This window comes from Heptranchias perlo, chromosome 13 (assembly GCF_035084215.1).
Source record: "Heptranchias perlo isolate sHepPer1 chromosome 13, sHepPer1.hap1, whole genome shotgun sequence".
Classification (NCBI taxonomy): Eukaryota; Metazoa; Chordata; class Chondrichthyes; order Hexanchiformes; family Hexanchidae; genus Heptranchias; species Heptranchias perlo.
The window spans coordinates 6,585,871-6,607,436 of NC_090337.1; the positions used below are offsets into that span (position 1 = coordinate 6,585,871).

Sequence of the window (21,566 nt, forward strand, 5' to 3'; positions counted from 1 at the left end):
AAATGGATTGTAAGAGCTTCTACAAGTATGTAAAAAGGAAGAGAGCAGCAAAAACGTTGGTCCCTTAGAGGCTGAGACAAGAGAAATTATAATGGGGAATCAGGAAATTGCAGAGACGTTAAACAAATATTTTGTATCTGTCTTCACAGTAGAAGTCACAAAAAGCATAGCAAAAATCGTGGGCAAATGAAAATGAGGAACTTAAAACAATTAATATCAGTAGAGAAAAAGTACTCGACAAATATTAATGGCCTAAAAGCCAATAAACCCCTGGACCTGATGGCCTACATCCTAGGGTCCTTAAAGAGGTGTCTGCAGAGATAGTGGATACATTGATCTTCCAGAATTCCCTAGATTCTAGAACTGTCCCAGTGGATTGGAAGGCAGCAAATGTAACCCCGCTATTCAAGAAAGGAGGGAGAGAGAAAACAGGGAACTACAGGCCAATTAGCCTGACATCAGTCATCGGGGAAAATGCTGAATCCATTATTATGGAAGTGGTAACAGGACACTTAGAAAATCATAATGTGATTAGGCAGAGTCAACGTGGTTTTATGAAAGGGAAATTGTGTTTAACAAATTTATTAGAGTTTTTTGAGGATGTAATTAGCAGGGTAGATAAAGGGGAACCAGTGGATTTAGTATATATTGGATTTCCAAAAGGCATTCGATAAGGTGCCACATAAAAGGTTGTTACGCAAGATAAGGGCTCATGAGGTTGGGGTAACATATTAGCATGGATAGAGGATTGGTTAAGGGACAGAAAAGAGAGTAGGGATAAACAGGTCATTTTCAGGTTGGCAGGCTGTAACTAGTGGGGTGCCGCAAGGCTCAGTGCTTGGACCTCAGCTATTTACAATCTATATTAATGACTTAGATGAAGGGACCGAGTGTAATGTATCCAAGTTTGCTGACGATACAAAGCTAGGTGGGAAAGTAAGCTGTGAGGAGGACACAGAGTCTGCAAAGAGATATAGACAGGTTAAGTGAGTGGGTAAGAAGGTGGCAGATGGAGTATAATGTGGGGAAATGTGAGGTTATTCACTTTGGTAGGAAGAATAGAACAGGATTAGAAACTGGACTGAAATAACGACATTTGAGCTGCTGTACGTAGTTTTAAGATGTTCTTTGCACTTTTTAATTTGCACTATGGATAGGTAGAGGTTTTTAATCACCATTCTCATTGATGTGTTTTTCTTATTTTTTAAAATGGTGAGAAACTATTAAATGTTGATGTTGAGAGAGATCTGGGTGATCTCGTACAAGAAACACAAAGTTAGAATCATAGAAAATAGGAGCAAGAGTAGGCCATTCGGGCCTGCTCCACCATTCAAAATGATCATGGCTGATCCTCTATCTCAGTACCCTGTTCCCGCTTTTTTCCCCATATCCCTTGATCCCTTTAGCATTAAGAAATATATCTATCTCCTTCTTGAATACATCTAATGACTTGGCCTCCACAGCCTTCTGTGGTAGAGAATTCCACAGGTTCACCACCCTCTGAGTGAAGAAATTTTTCCTCATCTCGGTTCTAAATGGCATACCCCGTATCCTGAGACTGTGACCCCTGGTTCTGGATTCCCCAGCCATCGAGAACATCCTCCCTGCATCGAGTCTGTCTAGTCCTGTTAGAATTTTATGTTTCGATGAGATCACCTCTCATTCTTCTAAACTCTAGTGAATATAGGCCTAGTCAACCCAATCTCTCCTCATATGTCAGTCCTGCCATCCCAGGAATCAGTCTGGTAAACCTTCATTGCACTCCCTCCATGGCAAGGACATCCTTCCTCAGATAAGGAGACCAAAACTGCACACAATATTCCAGATGTGGTCTCACCAAGGCCCTGTACAACTGCAGTAAGACATCCCTGCTCCTGTACTCAAATCCTCTTGCAATGAAGGCCAACATACCATTCGTCTTCCTAACTGCTTGCTGCACCTGAATGCTCGCTTTCAGCGACTGGTGTACAAGGACACCCAGGTCTCGTTGCACCTCCCCTTTCCCCAATCTATCACCATTCAGATAATCTGTCTTTTTCTGTTTTTACAACCAAAGTGGATAACCTCACATTTATCCACGTTATACTGCATCTGCCATGTTCTTGCCCACTCACCCAACTTGTCTAAATCACATTGGAGCCTCTTTGCATCCTCCTCACAGCTCACATTCCACCCCAGCTTTGTGTCGTCTGCAAACTTGGAAATGTTACATTTAATTCCCTCATCCAAATCATTGATATATATTGTGAATAGCTGGGGCCCAAGCACTGATCCCTGCGGTACCCCACTAGTCACTGCCTGCCACCCAGAAAAAGACCCGTTTATTCCTACTCTCTGTTTCCTGTCTGTCAATCAATTCTCAATCCATGCCAGTATATTCTGCCCAATCCCATGTGCTTTAATATTGCACACTAACCTCTTGTGTGGGACCTTATCAAAAGCCTTAGCGTGCAGGTACAACAAGCAATTAGGAAGGCATGGCATGTTGACCTTTATTGCAAGGTGGCTGGAGTAAGAGTAAGGAAATTTTACTACAATTGTACAGGGCTTTGGTGAGACCACACCTGGAATACTGTGTACAGTTTTGGTCATCTCATCTAAGGAAGGATAGACTTGCTTTGGAGGGAGTGTAACGAAGGTTCATTAGATTGACTCTTGCAATGAGAAGGTTGTCCTATGAGGAGAGGTTGAATAGAATGGGCCTATACTCTCTGGAGTTTAGAAGAATGAGAGGTGATCTCATTGAAACATATAAGATTCTGAGGGGCTTGACAGGGTAGATGCTGAGAGGTTGTTTCCCCTGGCTGGAGTGTCTAGAACTAGGGGACATAGTCTCAGGATAAGGGGTCGGCCATTTAAGACTGAGATGAGGAAGTTCTTCACTCGGAGGGTTGTGAATCTTTGGAATTCTCTACCCCAGAGCGCTGTGGATGCTGAGTCATTGAGTATATTCAAGGCCAAGATGGATAGATTTTTGGACTCGAGGGGAATGAAGTGATATGGGGATCGGATGGGAAAGTGGAGTTGAGGCCAAAGATCAGCCATGGTTCGAGGGCCCATATGGCCTACTCCTGCTCCTGTGTCTTACGTTCTTACCTGCCCTGGGGGTGTTTGGGGGAGTGTAGAAGAAGCTTTAATCTCTCGTGTTGAGAGTGATTGGTGCTCAGTGCAGTCATTGCTCCAATCCTCACTGCTGATGCCCCTCACTTCGAGAAACAAAAAAGCACCTCGGAAAAGTTATCTTTCTGTTTTGAGCTGAATTGCTATCGGAGGGTTCCCGGTTAAAATGCAGCCCGTGTACAGGGAGTTATCACACAGCTTCCTGATGCTGTAATCAGTCTGGTCCTTTTCTGTGATCCCCACAATCTATCACAATTAGGTCGGCAATCGATGATGCCGAGTCCTGCAGGAAGCCGCTGCTAGGTGTGTTTGCTATTGGGTGCGATACATCGATACTCAACACAAGCGCACGTCCCGTAATGAGAGGGCACGGAGCCTAAATGCAATTAACTCTTCAGACACTGTTTCTCTTCCCGAGGAAAGAGTTGCCCCAGTGACTGCTGACCCCTGGCTGAACAAGAGGTCATTTATTTCCCAACTATCCACCGTTTCAACCACAGTAAAGGCAAAGGCAAAGGCAGCACTCATTGTCACACACTGCAAAAACTTGTAAAAAGACACTGGTTGCATTACTGGACTGATAATCAAGAGACCTGGACTAAAATCCCAGAGAACGTGAGTTCAAATCCCACCATGGCAGTTTGAGAATTTGAATTCTGTTTTTTTTTAAAAAAAAAACAATAATTCTGGAAATAAAGAAACAGCCATCAATATAAAGTGACCATGAAGTTGCCTTGGAGAGGGTGCAGGGGAGTGGGACTAAACGGTAGCTCCATCAGGGAGCAGGCACGGGCACAGACGATGGGTCAAACTATCGTCTTATGTATGATTCTATGGTGCTAATGAACAGAACAGCAAGCTGGATGCACATAATAACAATCTATTAAGAAGCGCTGCTGGGACACATTTTATATACAAGGTAAAGCAATTTTTTTTTTGCGATACAGCAGCTTTGCATCCAGCCCCGACTCAATTAATAAGACGGCTTGTAGAAACTTAGTACCTTACGTCAGAGTACTACCTGTACATCCCATTGTTCTTTCTCATCTCTTGTATCCGGGACAGGGAAGTGATTTATGGGTCACTAGAGTGTTGCTAATTGTCAGTACAAAGAAAGGGAGAAGAAAGGACTTGCATTTATATAGCGCCTTTCACTACCTCAGGACATCCCAAGGCACTTTACAGCCAATGAAGTACTTTTGAAATGTAGTCACTGTTGTAATGTAGGAAATGCGGCAGTCAATTTGCACACAGCAAGATCCCACAAACAATGAGATAATGACCAGATAACCTGTTTTAATGTTGTTTGAGGGATAAATATTGGCCCGGACATCAGGGATGAAGTCTCCTGCCCTTCTTCGAAATAGTGCCGTGGGATCTTTTACGTTCATCTGAGAGGGCCGACAGGGCCTCTGTTTAAAGTTGCATCTGAAAGATGGCACCTCCGACAGTGCCGCACTCCCTCAGTACTGCACTGCCTCAGTACTGCACTGGGAGTGTTGGCCTGGATTACGTGCTCAAGTCTCCAGAGTGGGGCTCGAAACCCACGACCTTCTGACTCTGAGCCACTGCTGACAGTAAAGACACGAGCTGCAGTCCTCCTGCGAGGCCAGGCCAATCCCGCCAACATTCACTTCCCATCAAACCTGAGTCAGAATCCATTATTGGAGACAGTGCAACATTTCGAGCCTGGCATCGTGCGGCGCTCCATAAGCAACTGAAAAATCAATGAACTGTCACATAATGAGTTTGAGAGATTAATGGCTCTGACTAGATGGCTGTAGGAACCAAGCACAAAAGAAAGAAATTCTTCTAGTATTGTAACAGCAAGAAGGGTATAAAAGAAGAATTGGGACTCCCCAAGGGTGCAAAAAGTGTTGAAACATATTACAAACTAGACAGTAAAAAAAACGATTGGATTGTTCTCTGGGAGCATTCACTCGAGACACTAGTAGCCGTTATAAGAGGTATGACAACTAAACATGACTGACATCACTTGTAAAGGGGTCCCAAATAAGCTCAAAGGCTCAAAACCAATTCATCCCCAAAGATGTTGTAAGTGAGACCAGGATCAAATTCCTGACTTATGAGAGATTTCACTGAATTGGAAACAAGCCAAAATGGTACCTACTTTCAAAAAAAGATGAAAAAAATACAAGCCCAAGTAAGTACAGTAACTGACAGAGTAATAGCGTTGGTTAGGATTACCAAATGACCCATGGGATTAAAGGGGCAGTGGATACAAAATTGGCTAAGGGACAGAAAGCAGAGAGTAGTGGTGACCGGTTATTTTTCAGACTGGAGGGAAGTTTACAGTGGTGTCCCCCAGGGGTCAGTATTAGGACCACTGCTCTTTTTGATATACATTAATGACCTGGACTTGGATATACAGGGTGTAATTTCAAAGTTTGCAGATGACACGAAACTCGGAAATGTAGTAAACAATGTGGAGGATAGTAACAGACTTCAGGAGGACAGAGACAGACTGGTGCAATGGACAAACACATGGCAGATAAAATTTAACGGAGAAGTATGAAGTGATGCGTTTTGGTAGGAAGAATGAGGGGAGGCAATATAAACTAAATGGTACAATTTTAAAGGAGGTGCAGGAACAGAGAGATCTGGAGTTGTATGTACACAAATCTTTGAAGGTGGCAGGACAAGTTGAGAAGGCTGTTTTTTTTTAAAAAAGCATATGGGATCCTGGGCTTTATTGATAGAGGCATAGAGTACAAAAGCAAGGAAGTTAGGCTAAATCTTTATAAATTACTGGTTAGGCCCGAGCTGGAGTATTGTGTCCAATTCTGGGCATCTCACTCTAGGAAGGATGTTAAGCCCTTAGAGTGCAGAGGAGATTTACTAGAATGGTACCAGGAATGTGGGACTCCAGTTACTTGGAAAGACTGAAGAAGCTGGGGTTGTTCTCCTTAAAACAGAGAAGGTTAAGGGGAGATTTAATCGAGGTGTTCAAAATCATGAAGGGTTTTAACAGCGTAAATAAGGAGAAACTGCAGTGGCAGAAGGGTCGGTATCCAGAGGACAAAGATTTAAGATAATTAGCAAAAGGACCAGAGGTGAGATGGGAATTTCTCGGTGAGTTATGATCTGGAATGCGCTGTCTGAAAGGGCGGTGGAAGCAGATTCAATAGTAATTTTCAAAAGGGAATTAGATAAATACTTCATCGAGTTACATCAAGTCTAAGCACAGAAACAGGCCTACCTGGTCAATGCTGGAGTTTATGCTCTACATGAGCCTCCTCCCACCCCTCTTCATCTACCCTTCTTCATCTAACCCTATCAGCATATCCTTCTATTCCTTTCTCCCTCATGTGCTTATCTAGCTTCCCCTTAATGTATCTATGCTATTCACCTCAACTACTCCTTGTGGTAGCGAGTTCCACGTTCTTACCACTCTCTGGGTAAAGAAGTTTCTCCTGAATTCCCTATTGGATTTATTAGTGACTATCTTATATTTATAACCTCTAGTTTTGGACTCCCCCCACAAGTGGAAACGTTTTCTCTGCGTCTACCCTATCGAACCATTTCATTATCTTAAAGGCCTCTGTCTGGTTACCCCTCTGCCTTTTCTAGAGAAAAGAGCCCCAGCCTGTTCAGCCTTTCCTGATAAGTACATCCTCTCAGTTCTGGTATCATCCTCGTGAATCTTTTTTACATCTTTTCCAATACCTCTATAACCTTTCTATAATATGGAGATCAGAACTGTGCACAGTACTCCACGTGTGGTCTAACCAAGGTTCTATACAAGTTTAACATAACTTCTCTGGTTTTCATTTCTATTCCTCTAGAAATGAATCTCAGTCCCTTTGCCTTTTTTATGGCCTTATTAACCTGTGTCGCTTCTTTTAGTGATTTGTGTACCTGTACCCCCAGATCCCTCTGCTCCTCTACCCCATTTAGACTCTTATTATCCAGGAGTATGTGGCCTCCTTATTCTTCCTACCAAAATGCACCACCTCACACTTTTCTATATTGAAATTCATTTGCCAAATACACACCCATTCTGCAAGTTTATTAATGTCTCCTTGCATTTTGACGCATTCTTGCTTTGTATGAACTACATCACCCAATTTGGTGTAGTTCTGAAATTGTACTTCCGATTCCCGAGTCCAAATCGTTGATGTAAATTGTGAACAACAGTGGTCCCAGCACTGATCCCTGGGATACACCACTTCCCACCTTTAGCCAGTCTGAGTAGCTACCTTTAACCCCTACTCTTTTCTGTTTGTAGCCAGCTTGCTATCCATTCTGCTACCTGTCCCCTGACTCCACATGCTCTGACCTTAGTCATGAGTCTACAGTGCAGTACCTTATCGAAGGCCTAATGAAAATCCAAATATATTACATCTACTACATTACCCTTGTCTACCCTTTGTTACTACTTCAAAGAATTCAATAAGGTTGGTCAAGCATGACCTTCCCCTTTTGAATTCTGTGCTGACTATTATATTTTTGTTTTCTAGATGTTTTTCTATTGCATCTTTGAATCAGGATTGCAATATCTTTCCTACCACAGACGTTAAGCTAACTGGTCTATAGTTCCCTGGATTTGTCATTGCTATATTTAAAAAGGGAGATAGAACATTAGCTGTCCGCCAGTCCTCTGGCACTATTCCCTTTTCTAATGAATTTTTATATATATGTAATAGTGCCTCTGTTATCTCTTCCCTAACTTATTTTAATATGCACTGATGGAATCTATCCAGACCAGGGGTTTTATCCTATCTAAGTTTGATTAGTTTTTTAAAATCGCTCCCCCCTTTCTATCTTAAATGTTTCTATATCTTTTTTAATCCTTTCTTCTAATGTCACGCCCACCATGTTAGTCTCCCTGGTGAATACTGAGGCAAAGTAATTATTCAATATTTCTGCCATTTCGCCGTCATTACCCGTGAGTTTATCGTGTGCATCCTTTAGTGGCCCTGTCAATATCCCTAGCCTGATTTTTCTTTTGTTATTTATGTGCCAGTAGAATACTTTACTATTTCTTTTTATATTCCTTTATAATTTAATTTTGTAGTTTCTCTTTGCTTTCCTAATTTTTTTTCTGACATCCATCCTAACCTTTTCTTCTTCCCTTTTGTCATCCTCTCCTTTATTGTCTATGTACTTAGCGTATGCCTTTTTCTCTAGTTTCAATTTCACCCTGATCTCTTTATTCATCCATGTTGTTTCATCATTGTCTAGTTTGTTGTTTTTTGAGGAATATATTTCTCCTGAACTCTCTTGATCCCCGTTTTAAATATCTCCCACTGCTGTTCTATCTCTTTTTCAATTGTTTTTTTCCAGTTTACCTTCCCTAGTTCCATTCTCACCCCTCAAAATTAGCTTTTATCCAATCTATTACTTTGGTCTTTGTCTTTCTTATGTCTTTCTCAATCATTATTTTTAAACTTTATTATGTTATGATCGCTATTGCCTAGATGTTCCCCTATGCTTACTTCTCTTATCTGCTCTGGTTCATTGCTCTCTTGTTGGGCTTCTCACATACTGGGTAAGAAAGGAGTCCTGTACACACTGTTTAAAAACTCCATTCCCTTTCCCTACCTCTTGCCAGTTTATTTGGGGGTAGTTGAAATCTCCCATGACTATTATTCGATGTTTTTACATATTTCATCCTCCACTCCCCTTCCACTGTTAGGTGGCCTGTCGCCTATTAACATGATCGATCCCTTCTTCTTCTTTATCTTAATCTATATGGATTCTGATTCTAATGTCCCTTTTTTCTATTCCCATTATGTTGTCTCTAATTAGTACAGCTACTCCACACCCCTGCTGCCATCCCTATCCTTTCCAAATAAGTTATATCCTGCAATATTTAACTGTCAGTCCTGTTCTTTTTCACTGCTACATCTTGCTCCTTGCTACGAATTATTGCCTCCAGTTTCCCCGTTTTGTTTTGGATGCTGTGCACGTTGCCGTACTGGCAATTTAATTTTGTTTTTAATAATTGTTCCCACTCACTTTTAAGTCATTTTGTACTTCTGTTCTATAACTGTATTTGTTCCCTGACCATTTATGTTACCCGTCTTCCTTACCTTGGTCTGACCTTTATTCTCATCTCCTATTTCTTTTATCGTTAGATTTATGTAATTTTCACCAGATCCCTCTCCTTGTCTTACTGGTTTAAAGTCCTCTCCATAGCCCTGTTAATCCTTTCTGTTAGGACATTGGTCACATTCCGGTACAGCTCCTTTTTGTCCCAGTAGTAATCCCAAGATTACCACCCGTGAGGTCCTTTTTTTTTTAACTTTAGTTCCTAACTTCTGATATTCCCTGAGCAGGACTTCCTCCCTTTTCTTCCCTATGCAATTGGTCCCAACATGGACCACGACAACTGAATCTTCCCCCTCCCTTTCCAAGTTCCTCTTCAGTTGCTCCGAGATATCCTTTGCCCTTGCACCAGGTAGGCAACGCACTCTCCTGGGCTCTCGGTCGCGACTGCCGAGGATGCTCTCTATCCCCCAATTTTCAACTCCCAATTGACTACAACCTTTCCAGCCTGCTCCTCACCCCCACCACCCGGACTTCCTCCTACTCCATGATGCCATGGTTTGCATTCTGACTGTCCACCCTGCAGCCTACAACCTTATCCTCACAGGTAACAAGTACATTGTACCAGTTGGACAGGACCAGTGTCTGCAGGACCTCTGTCCTTGGTGGACCCCCCCCCACCCCCACCCCATTGGCTCCCAGTCCCCCAATGCTTCCAATCCCTCCATGGTCTCGACCCCTCCCTATCTCTCATCTCCTCCAGACCTACAATCTTCCCCTCGACCTCATCGCCATCTCCCCCCACCCCGAACTTTCCGTTCTTTTCACTCTATCTTCATGTGCAGCCCCTCCTTAAAACTAAAACCAACCTCTTTGACCATGCTTTGGGTCGGCCCTCCTTATGTCTCCTACTTTGGTTTGTATGTCCATGCAGCGACTCGGGACATTTTTCTGCACGAGAGGCGCCATATAAATGCAAGTTGTTGTAATCATCTGCCTGTTGGGTGTTTCTATCTCCTCACGTCAAATACTTTCCCCTCCTTTTTTGTTTCAGGGCAATGCCTGGACTGGGGGGTGGACAGCATCAATAAGGTGAAGGCTTATGACGGGGAGCCGGCGAGGATAAGATGCCCTCTCTTCTTGACATACATCAAGTCAAGCTACAGCATGGCCCACGGCATGGGACTAACGCTGGTGTGGTATAAAACCAGGCGCAACGAAGAGCTGGAGGAGCCGATAGACTTTCACCAAGCGGAGAACCGGGTCGCGAAGGAGAAGGACGTGCTGTGGTTTTGGCCAGTGTTTGCCAACGATTCGGGGAACTACACCTGCATGTTGAGGTACTTGTTTGAAACTCTGCTTGATGGAAGGTTTTGGCGTTTGGCGAGGCTTCTTGGAATGGTCTGCAATGGAAGCTGATGGCTGTGAAATCATAGAATCGTTTAGCACAGGAGGTGGCCATTCGGCCCATTGAAAATCTCATTGAAACATATAAGATTCTGAGGGGGCTTGACAGGGTGGATGCTGAGAGGTTGTTTCCCCTGGCTGGAGTGTCTAGAACTAGGGGGCATAGTCGCAGGATAAGGGGTCGGCCATTTAGGACTGAGAGGAGGAGCAATTTCTTCACTCAGAGGGTTGTGAATCTTTGGAATTCTCTACCCCAGAGGGCTGTGGATGCTGAGTCATTGAGTATATTCAAGGCTGAGATGGATAGATTTTTGGACTCTAGGGGAATCAAGGGATATGGGGATCGGGCAGGAAAGTGGAGTTGAGGTTGAAGATCAGCCATGATCTGATTGAATGGTGGAACAGGCTCGAGGGGCCGAATGGCCTACTCCTGCTCCTATTTCTTATGTTCTTAGGTGCCTGTGCCGGCTCTTTGAAAGAGATATTCAATTAGTCCCACCCACCTGCTCTTTCCTCATAGCCCAGCGAATTTTTCCTTTTCAAGTATTTATCCAATTCCCTTTTGAAAGTTATTCTTGAATCTGCTTCCACCGCCCTTTCAGGCAGCGCATTCCAGATCATCATAACTTGCTGCCTTTAAAAAAAAAAAAATAATTTCTCCCCATCTCTCCCCTCTGGTTCATCTGCCAATTATCTTAAATCTGTGTTCTCTGGTTACCGACCCTCCTGCCAGTTTCTCCATATTTACTCTGTCAAAACCCCACTTGTGTGCAAGACAGGAGTTCTTTATGATGCAGATAGGCTAGAATTTCAGAGAAATGTTAGAGAGGAAATGGGGACTCTGCACCAGTTTAAGGCTGCTTCATTTAGTTCTAGTGTAGTTCTGAGGTTTGTTATCACAGTGAGTTTGGTTCGAGTTGCTTGCTTGCCAGTTCCGACTCCAAAATAGGACAGAGTTCGGCTTGGAGCTAGCAACCCCCTCCCCCCATATATTTCCTCTCTCTCTCTCTCCTCCCCCTCCCCCCATATTTCTCCCCTCTCCTCCCCTCTTTCTTTCTCTTCCCACCCCTCCCCCCACTGCAAGAGTGCTACCCACTGAGCCAAGCTGACATGTGCAAATGGTGGGGCAAGTCTGAAATAAAACCAGGAAATGCTGGAAGTGCATCAGTAACCTGGGGGAGAGGGAGCAAATATAAAAGGTCGGTGAATGATTTGGGAAGTGAACCTTGGTCATCATTGGAGAAAGGGACAGTCTGATGAACTTCTTTACTGATTGGGGAAAAAAAAACGGGTGAAGAGGGGGAGAAGTAAATTTTGCCTCGTAAACATGGCTGCAATTTATAGAATGTTGTTTGTTCCATCCCAGAAACACCACATACTGTATCAAGGTGGCAGTACCTCTTCTTGTCATTCAGAAGCCAGCCGATGAATGTACCAGTAATGAGGAAATGGTCTTCCCTTCCGAGCTCGCTATTGGAGAAAGCAAAAACCTGAGCTGTCCGGACACAGCTGATTTCTCCAAATCTTCAGAAACGTCAACAATTGCCTGGTATAAGGTACGGAGCTTCACAGAGATGTTCAATTGCGATGGCTGCCCCTTCTCTATGACCTGGGAAGTACTGAAGAAAACGGAGCAAATAAATAGCTGCTTGGAATGAGATGTGATCAAGGAAAAACGTCACCTAGGATTTCTCTTTGGGCTAATTTTCCATTCTCCGTTCAGGCATAAAGCAAATTGTCTGATTTCCACCAGTAGTGGATTTAAGCATATGAGCACTCCTAGCAAAACAAAGTCTTCAATTATATCATCTCTCTCCGAGTCACAAGTTGCAGTACAATGCCGGTTATGTAGGAAATGCGGCAGCCAATTTGCACACTGCAAGCTCCTACAAACAGCAATGTGATAATGACCGGATAATCTTTTTTTTTTAAGTGGTGATGTTTGAGGGATAGATATTGGCCAGGACACCGGGGAGAACTCCCCTGCTCCTCCTCGATCACATCTCATTCGGTCAGCCATTTATTTAGCCCTGCACTGGGGAACATGATGCTGGCTGTTGCCTTTTGTTTATTCGTTCATGAGATGTGGGCATCACTGGCAAGGCCAGCATTTATTGCCCATCCCTAATTGTCCTTGAGAAGATGGTGGTGAGCCGTCTTCTTGAACCGCTGCAGTCCGTGTGGTGAAGGTACTTTCTGTAGCGAGATTGTACAACTGAGTGGCTTGCGAGGCCATTTCAGAGGGCGATTAAGAATCAACCACATTGCTGTGGGTCTGGAGTCACATATAGGCCAGGCCGGGTAAGGACGGCAGGTTTCCTTCCCTAAAGAGGATTAGTGAACCAGATGGGTTTTTATGGCAACCTGGTAGTTTCATGGCCACCATTATTGATGCTATTTTTTTAATTCCAGATTTTATTTAATTAATTGAATTTAAATTCCCCAGCTGCCGTGGCGGGATTTGAACTCATGACTCCGGTTTATTAGTCCAAGCACATAACCACTATGCTACTGTACCCGACTGTGAAGAGTTATTTGATGTTTCCCCTTCCTTAACGGGCTGCAAAGCTTATCAGAATCCTTAAGTCAAAGGCCCATTTTTGTCTTTTTGAAATCATCTCCTCAAACCTTTTAATAACCTATGTTCTTATGACTGAGATCGATAGATATTTGGACTCTAGGGGAATCAAGGGATTATGGGGTTCTGGTGGGAAAGTGGAGTTGAGGTCGAAGATCAGCCATGATCTGATTGAATGGCGGAGCAGGCTCGAGCGGACGTATGGCCTACTCCTGCTCCTATTTCTTATGTTATAATTTGGTCCTTTTCAATATCTATGACAAATGCCAGCCCACTGGAGCTTCCAAGTCTGTGTGACTCAGTCTCTTCTGAGGGAGAGGGAGGGGGCTCTGACTATTGATGTTTAATTGAATAAAGAGGAAGTACCAGAAAGACTGACTATACTTAAAGTAGATAAGTTACCCGGTCCGGATGGGATGCATCCTAGATTGCTGAGGGAAGTAAGGGTGGAAATTGCGGAGGTGCTGGACATAATCGTCCAATCCTCCTTAGGTTGGTGCCAGAGGACTGGAGAATTGCAAATGTTACACCCTTGTTCAAAAAAGGGTGTAAGGATAAACCCAGCAACTACAGGCCAGTCAGTTTAACCTCGGTAGTGGGGAAACTTTTAGAAACGATAATCCGAGACAAAATTAATAGTCACTTGGACAAGTGTGGATTAATAAAGGAAAGCCAGCACGGATTTGTTAAAGGCAAATTATGTTTAATTTAATTGAGTTTTTTGAGGCGGTAACAGAGAGGATTGATGCAGGCAATGAGGTTGATGGTAGTGTATATGGACTTTCAAAAGGTGTTTGATAAAGTGCCGCATGACTTGTCAGCAAAATTGAAGCCCACGCAATAAAAGGGGCAGTGGCAGCATGGATACAACATTGGCTAAGTGACAGGAAACAGAGAGTAGTGGTGAACGGTTTTTTGGACTGGAGGAGGGTGTACAGTGGTGTTCCCCAGGGGTCAGTACTAGAACCACTGCTTTTTTGACATATTAATGACTTGGACTTGGACAGGGCACAATTTCAAAATTTGCAGATGACATAAAACTTGGAAGTGTAGTAAACAGTGAGGAGGATAGCAATAGACTTCAAGAGAACATAGACAGGCTGGTGGAATGGGCGGACACATGGCAGATGAAATTTAACACAGAGAAGTGCGAAGTGATACATTTTGGCAGGAAGAACGAGTAGAGGCAATATAAACTAAATGATACAATTCTAAAGAGGGTGCAGGAACAGAGAGACCTGGGAGTGCACAAATCTTTGAAGGTGGCAGGGCAGGTTGAGAAAGCGGTTAAAAAAGCATAGGGATTTATAAATAGAGGCATAGAGTACAAAAGCAAGGAAGTCATGTTGAACGTTTATAAAACACTAGTTTGGCCACAACAGGAGTATTGTCCAATTCTGAGCACCGCACTTTAGGAAGGATGTAAAGGCCTTAGAGAGGGTGCAGAAAAGATTTTACCAGAATGGTTCCAGGGATGAGGGACTTCAGTTATGTGGATAGATTGGAGAAGCTGGGGTTGTTCTCCTTAGAGCAGAGAAGGTTGAGAGGAGATTTGATAGAAATGTTTAAAATCATGACTGGTTTAGATAAAATAAATAGAGAAACTGTTCCCATTGGTGGAAGGGTTGAGCACCAGAGGACACGGGTTTAAGGTGATTGGCAAAAGTACCAAAGACGACGTGAGGAAAAACTTTTTTACGCAGCAAGATGTTATGATCTGGAATGCCCTGCCTGAAAGGGTGGTGGAAGCAGATTCACTCATGGCTTTCAAAAAGGAATTGGATAAATATTTGAAGAGAAGGGTAGGGCTACGGGGAAAGAGCAGGGGAATGGGACTAACTGGATTGCTCTTACAAAGAGCCAGCAGAGGTTTGATGGGCCAAATGGCCGCCTTCTGTGCTGTAACTGCAGTTCTGACGAAAGGTCATTGACCGGAAACAATAACACTCTTTCTTTCTCCGCAGATATTGCCTGACTTGTTGAGTATTTCCAGCATTTTCAGTTTTTATTTCAGATTTGCAGCATCCACACTATTATGCTTTTGAATTAGCAAGGGCAGAATTTATTGCCCATCCCTCGTTGCCCTCGAGAAGGTGGTGGTGAGCCGCCTTCTTGAGCCGCTGCAGTCCGTGTGATGATGGTGCTCCCACAGTGCTGTTAGGTAGGGAGTGCCAGGATTTTGACCCAGCGATGATGAAGGAACGACGACACATGCCCTAGTTGGGATGGTGTGTGACTTGGAGGGGAACTCTGAGGTGATGGTATTCCCATGCACCTGCTGTCCTTGTCCTTCTAGGTAGGTGGAGGTCCCATTCAAGAAGGATGAGATTAGGTGGGCCAAAGAAGCTCGCCTTTATGACTATCTTGTTTGCCTTTTAAAAGATTACAGAGGAAGGCGATAGACACAGATTAATTGTGCTGATTTCTGCCTTTCTTTCCCCTCCACTTAGGGGTGTCATAGAGTTACAAACAACAAAAACATGGTGAAAGAGATTGAGCTGGGCAAGCTGTCATTCTTGATGGTAAGAGAATACCATGGAGGAGAGTACACCTGCATCGCAACAGTCATGCGAAGAAGCCGCTCTTACAATCTGACCAGAACGGTCATTGTATCCATTGCTGGTAAAACTTTAATTTGACAGACAACACAATTTCTTTCGGGACCTTTTAATTAGAAGTCCAGGACTAGTTGCCAGGCTGATAATTCCTGTTTTAAAATGAGATTTTGTTTGACTACAGCTAATCAAAATCAGTTGAAGCCCCCGGTTTTAGTCCAGCCAAATGCCGACCAGCAGATGGAAGTGGAATACGGTGAGTGTGGTCGTTTGTCAGTTGACATTCGGTTTTGCCGAATATGGTGAAATAAAGGGATTTAAATAATGTATCAATAAATTGCCTGTGACATTGTCAATGGTCAACTGATGAATATAATTTCTTGTAGACAAGACGGAGACTAAGTTGGGAGAACGATTTCAGAAACGGGCATGACGGCACCACCTAGTGGCCAGAGCCCACATCCACACTGTGACCGTTGACATAGTAACTTATAATGTGAAATGTTGACCAGAAAGCATGACCTAAATTGTGCGAACAGCAAGTAATGTTTGTGGATAGGAATTGTGTGCCCCATGCAGAATCTTTAATAACACATGGATCTAAAGCCTGTATCTCTTGATAAACTTCAGCCAGAAATGCCGAGTGGATGATCCATCTCGGCCTCCTCCCAATATCCCCACCATCACAGAAGCCAGACTTCAGCCAATTCGATTCACTCCATGTGATATCAAGAAACGGCTGAGTGCACTGGATAAAGCAAGGGCTATGGGCCCTGACAACATCCCAGCTGTAGTGCTGAAGACTTGTGTTCCAGAACTAGCTGCGCCTCTAGCCAAGCTGTTCCAGTACAGCTACAACACTGGCATCTACCCGACAATGTGGAAAATTGCCCAGGTATATCCTGTCCACAAAAAGCAGGACAAATCCAATCTGGCCAATTACCGCCCAATCAGTCTACTCTCAATCAGCAAAGTGATGGAAGGTGCCGTCGACAGTGCTATCAAGCGGCACTTACTCACCAATAACCTGCTCACCGATGCTCAGTTTGGGTTCTGCCAGGACCACTCGGCTCCAGACCTCATTACAGCCAAACATGGACAAAAGAACTGAATTACAGAGTGGCTACCCTTGTCATCAAGGCAACATTTGACCGAGTGTGGCACCAAGGAGCCCTGGTAAAATTGAAGTCAATGGGAATTGGGGAAAACTCTCCAGTGGCTGGCGTCATACCTAGCACAAAGGAAGATGGTAGTGGTTGTTGGAGGCCAATCATCTCAGCCCCAGGACATTGCCGCAGGAGTTCCTCAGGGCAGTGTCCTAGGCCCAACTATCTTCAGCTGCTTCATCAATGACCTTCCATCCATCATAAGGTCAGAAATGGGGATGTTCACTGATGAATGCACAGTGTTCAGTTCCATTCACAACCCCTCAGATAACGAAGCAGTCCGTGCCTACATGCAGCAAGACCTGGACAACATCCAGGTTTGGGCTGATAAGTGGCAAGTAACATTCACGCCAGACAAGTGGCAGGCAATGACCATCTCCAACAAGAGAGTCTAATCACTTCCGCTTGACATTCAACGGTATTACCATCGCCAAATTCCCCACCATCAACATCCTGGGGGTCACCATTAACCAGAAACTTAACTGGACCAGCCACATAAATACTGTGGCTACAAGAGCAGGTCAGAGGCTGGGTATTCTGTGGCGAGTGACTCACCTCCTGATTCACCAAAGCCTATCCACTGTCTACAAGGCATAAGTCAGGAGTATGATGGAATATTCTCCACTTGCCTGGATGAGTGCAGCTCCAACAACGCTCAAGAAGTTCAACACCATCCAGGACAAAGCAGCCCGCTTGATTGGCACCCCATCCACCACCCTAAACATTCACTCCCTTCACCACCGGCGCACTGTGGCTGCAGTGTGTACCATCCACAGGATGCACTGCAGCAACTCGCCAAGGCTTCTTTGACAGCACCTCCCAAACCCGTGACCTCTACCACCTAGAAGGACAAGAGCAGCAGGCACATGGGAACAACACCACCTGCACGTTCCCCTCCAAGTCACACACCATCCTGACTTGGAAATGTATCGCCGTTCCTTCATCGTCGCTGGGTCAAAATCCTGGAACTCCCTACCTGACAGCACTGTGGGAGAACCTTCACCACACGGACTGCAGTGGTTCAAGAAGGCGGCTCACCACCACCTCAAGGGGCAATTAGGGATGGGCAATAAATGCTGGCCTTGCCAGTGATGCCCACATCCCATGAACGAATTTTTAAAAAAACAGCCCAACAAATGATTTATTGAAAGTGTGACGTGTGTAAATGTCACATTATGGCCACACATTCAAGGGTGGTCTTTGTTTGGATGTGATCTCCATTCGTAAGCTTGAGAGAGTAAAATTTCCTTCCTTTTTTGTTCGGTATATTTACTCAAATTGTGACATTGCACTTTGCAAGTTTTAAACATTATTTTCAATCTTTCTCCAGATAAAGAAGTGAACTTGACCTGCAAGGTGTTTTTTCATTACATCCGGGATTCACCCACTACAGTCTGGTGGTCCATTGATGGGAAAAATGCCCAGGAATTAGCACCTACAGTAAAAATATTTCGGAGGTACTTTTACTCAGACGCCCTAATGTTGGGCTTCTAAATCTTCAGAAATAAAGCGGTCGAGTTTGCGCGAGTTCTATCAGCGCAAATCCGGGTGGAATTGGCCGAATCAATGCAAAAGAATGGGGAGTTTAAAACATTTAAGTGAGTTACTTCCAAAACCACTTACACTTGTGTTTTCCACCATCTTTTACGCCGGTTCAAAAATCACTTTGCCCTAAGCCCACAAAACTGACCACGCCCCCAAGTTGAAATAGTGGGGACGGCGAGACTCCACCAATCACTCTGGGTCTGGAGGGGTCGTAGGATTGTGCTTGTTTTTTTTTTGACGCACAGGCATCATTACACATTAATGAAATTGATTTTAATTAATCAATCAGGTCAATACTCTCCCCAAACTTTTTATAGTTTAGAGAGACCTCACACTGAAGGAAAACTTTTTTCAGTGGCGATTAATGGAACCCTCCCCAGATACTTGAGGCCCGATTGGCTCCATTCCCAGTCGCTAATCGAGCATGCTCGTTTACGCTGCTCCGTTGCACAGATTCATGGGAATGTTTACCTTTTGGGCTTATACGAGTGGGTTTGGGTGGATACTTGGAGCGTAATTTCAAGTCGGAAAAACGACGCCATTGCAAGCACACTTTGGGTGCAACTTTCCCGATTGCGCCCAAAGCGGAAACTCGACTCCCGAAATATAATGGGATAGTGAAAGTAAATAAAGAATTGTGCAAAAGCTGATTGTTGTCATATAGTGTGATGCTTTCTAGTTAACTAAAAGTTACCAAACATTTTAGGGCGACTATATACCAAACATTTAAACCTTGTGGGACTAGTATCATAATAACATAGTAGGTACAGCATAATGGGAGGCCATTCGGCCCATTGTGCCTGTGTCGGCTCTTTGAAAGAGCTATCCAATTAGTCCCACTCCCCCTGCTCTTCCCCCATAGCCCTGCAATTTTTTTTTCCCTTCAAGTATTTATCCAATTCCTTTTTTGAAAGTTATTATTGAATCTGCTTCCACCGCCCTTTCAGGCAGCGCATTCCAGATCATCACAACTCGCTGCACAAAAAAAAATGTTTCCTCATCTCCCCTTTGGTTCTTTTGCTAATCACCTTAAATCTGTGTCCTCTGATTACCGACCCTTCTGCCACTGGAAACAGTTTCTCCTTATTTACTCTATCAAAACCCTTCATGATTTTGAGCACCTCTATCAAATCTCCCCTTAACCTTCTCTGTTCTAAGAAGAACAACCCCAGCTTCTCCAGTCTCTCCACATATCTGAAGTCCCTCATCCCTGGTACCATTCTCGTAAATCTCTTCTGCACCCTCTCCAAGGCCCAGAAACGGTGCCTATTCCATCAAGCCCACAGTCACCCATTTAAGATGTGGAGATGCCGGTGATGGACTGGGGTTGACAATTGTAAACAATTTTACAACACCAAGTTATAGTCCAGCAATTTTATTTTAAATTCACAAGCTTTCGGAGATTTTCTCCTTCCTCAGGCAAATGTTTCAAGATCTCCTTGAAGCCTACGCATTTATACGCATTTACACCCATTTAAGAAGCATTGACAGAACAGGCTGTCTTAGAACCAACATGTTCACAAGCCTTGCAAAGAAAACAAATACTTGGAGTCCAAAGAATCGTGCATGTGCTGTTAAAAGATGCTATGACTGTCAGTTTGGTTTATTTGGTAGCACAGTGGCCTCTGTACGAGAAGGTCATAGGTCCAAGTTCCATTCCTGGCCTTGTGCACATAATAAAGGCCGACACTTTAGTGCAATGCTGAGGGAGTGCTGCATTGAGAGGTAATTGTTTGGATGAGATGTTAAACCGAGGCTCCATTTGCCTGTTCAGCTGAACGTAAATTATCTCACGACACTATATGAAGAAGAGCCAGGGGATTGTCCTGGTTGTTACACAAGATTAGAGCTCATGGGATTGGAGGTAATATATTAGCATATATTGAGGATTGGTTAACGGACAGAAAACAGAGTAGGAATAAACGGGTCAGTCTCGGGTTGGCAAGTTGTAACTAGTGGGGTGCCACAAGGATCAGTGCTTGGGCCTCGGCTATTTACAATCTACATTAATGACTTAGATGACGGGACCGAGTGTAATGTATCCAAGTTTGCTGATGATGCAAAGCTAGGTGGGAAAGTAAGCTGTGAGAAGAACACAAAGAGGCTGCAAAGGGATACAGACTGGTTAAGTGAGTGGGCGAGAAGGTGGCAGACTGAGTACAATGTGGGGAAATGTGAAATTATCCACTTTGTTAGGAAGAATAGAAAAGCAGAATATTTTTTTAATATGTGAGACTAAGAAATGTTGATATTCAGAGGGATTTGGGTGTCCTTGTACACGAATCACAGAAAGTTAACATGGAGGTACAGCAAGCAATTAGGAAGGCAAATAGTATGTTAGCCTTTATTGCAAGGGGGTTGGAGTATAACAGTAAGGAAGTCTTGCTGCAATTATGTAGGGCTCTGGTGAGACCACACCTGGAATACTGTGTACAGTTTTGGTCTCCTTACCTAAGGAAGGGAATATTTGCCTTAGAGGGGGTGCAATGAAGGTTCACTAGATTGATTTCCGGGATGAGAGGGTTGTCCTTTGAGGAGAGATTGAGCAGAATGGGCCTATACTCTCTGGAGTTTAGAAGAATGAGAGGGTAGATGCTGAGAGGCTGTTTCCCCTGGCTGGGGAGTCTAGAACTAGGGGGTCATAGTCTCAAGATGTGGGGGCGGCCGTTAAGGACCGAGATGGGGAAAGATTTCTTCTGAGGGCTGTGGATGCTCAGTCGTTGAGTATATTCAGGTCTGAGATCGATTAGATTTTTGGACACTAAGGGAATCAAGGGATGTGGGAATAGACCAGGAAAGTGGACTTGAGGTAGACGATCAGCCATTATCTTATTCAATGGCGGAGCAGGCTTGAGGTCTACTCCTATTTCTTATGTTCTTATATCCCAGCTCCCATTCATCCCTCAACTAACACCACCTAAAAACAAGCCATTCGTCGGATTGATGTTTGTCGGATCTTATTGTGCACAAATTAGTTGCTAGGTTTGCCTGCATAACGGTGACTAAATTTCAAAAGGGTATTCATTTGGCATGATGGGATGTCTTGAGGATATGATGAGTTGCTTTATAACCATGAGTTATTTCTTTATTGGCAAGATTGGTAACAAATCTGATAACTTTAGCTTGCCAGTAATTAGCCCTTAACCAACACCACCAAAAAAAATTATCTGGGTCATTTTATCT

General features: G+C 43.9%; 1 protein-coding gene across 1 annotated transcript in view; it reads left to right on the forward strand.

The window, feature by feature from the left end:
- Positions 1-21,566, forward strand: part of LOC137331239 (interleukin-1 receptor accessory protein-like) — a 49,100-nt gene that overhangs the window by 13,868 nt on the left and 13,666 nt on the right. The window contains exons 3-7 of the mRNA XM_067994886.1: positions 10,187-10,472; positions 11,906-12,095; positions 15,568-15,739; positions 15,857-15,928; positions 18,169-18,295. Of these exons, the coding sequence (XP_067850987.1) occupies positions 10,187-10,472; positions 11,906-12,095; positions 15,568-15,739; positions 15,857-15,928; positions 18,169-18,295 (847 nt within the window). The remainder of the gene's footprint in view (positions 1-10,186; positions 10,473-11,905; positions 12,096-15,567; positions 15,740-15,856; positions 15,929-18,168; positions 18,296-21,566) is intronic.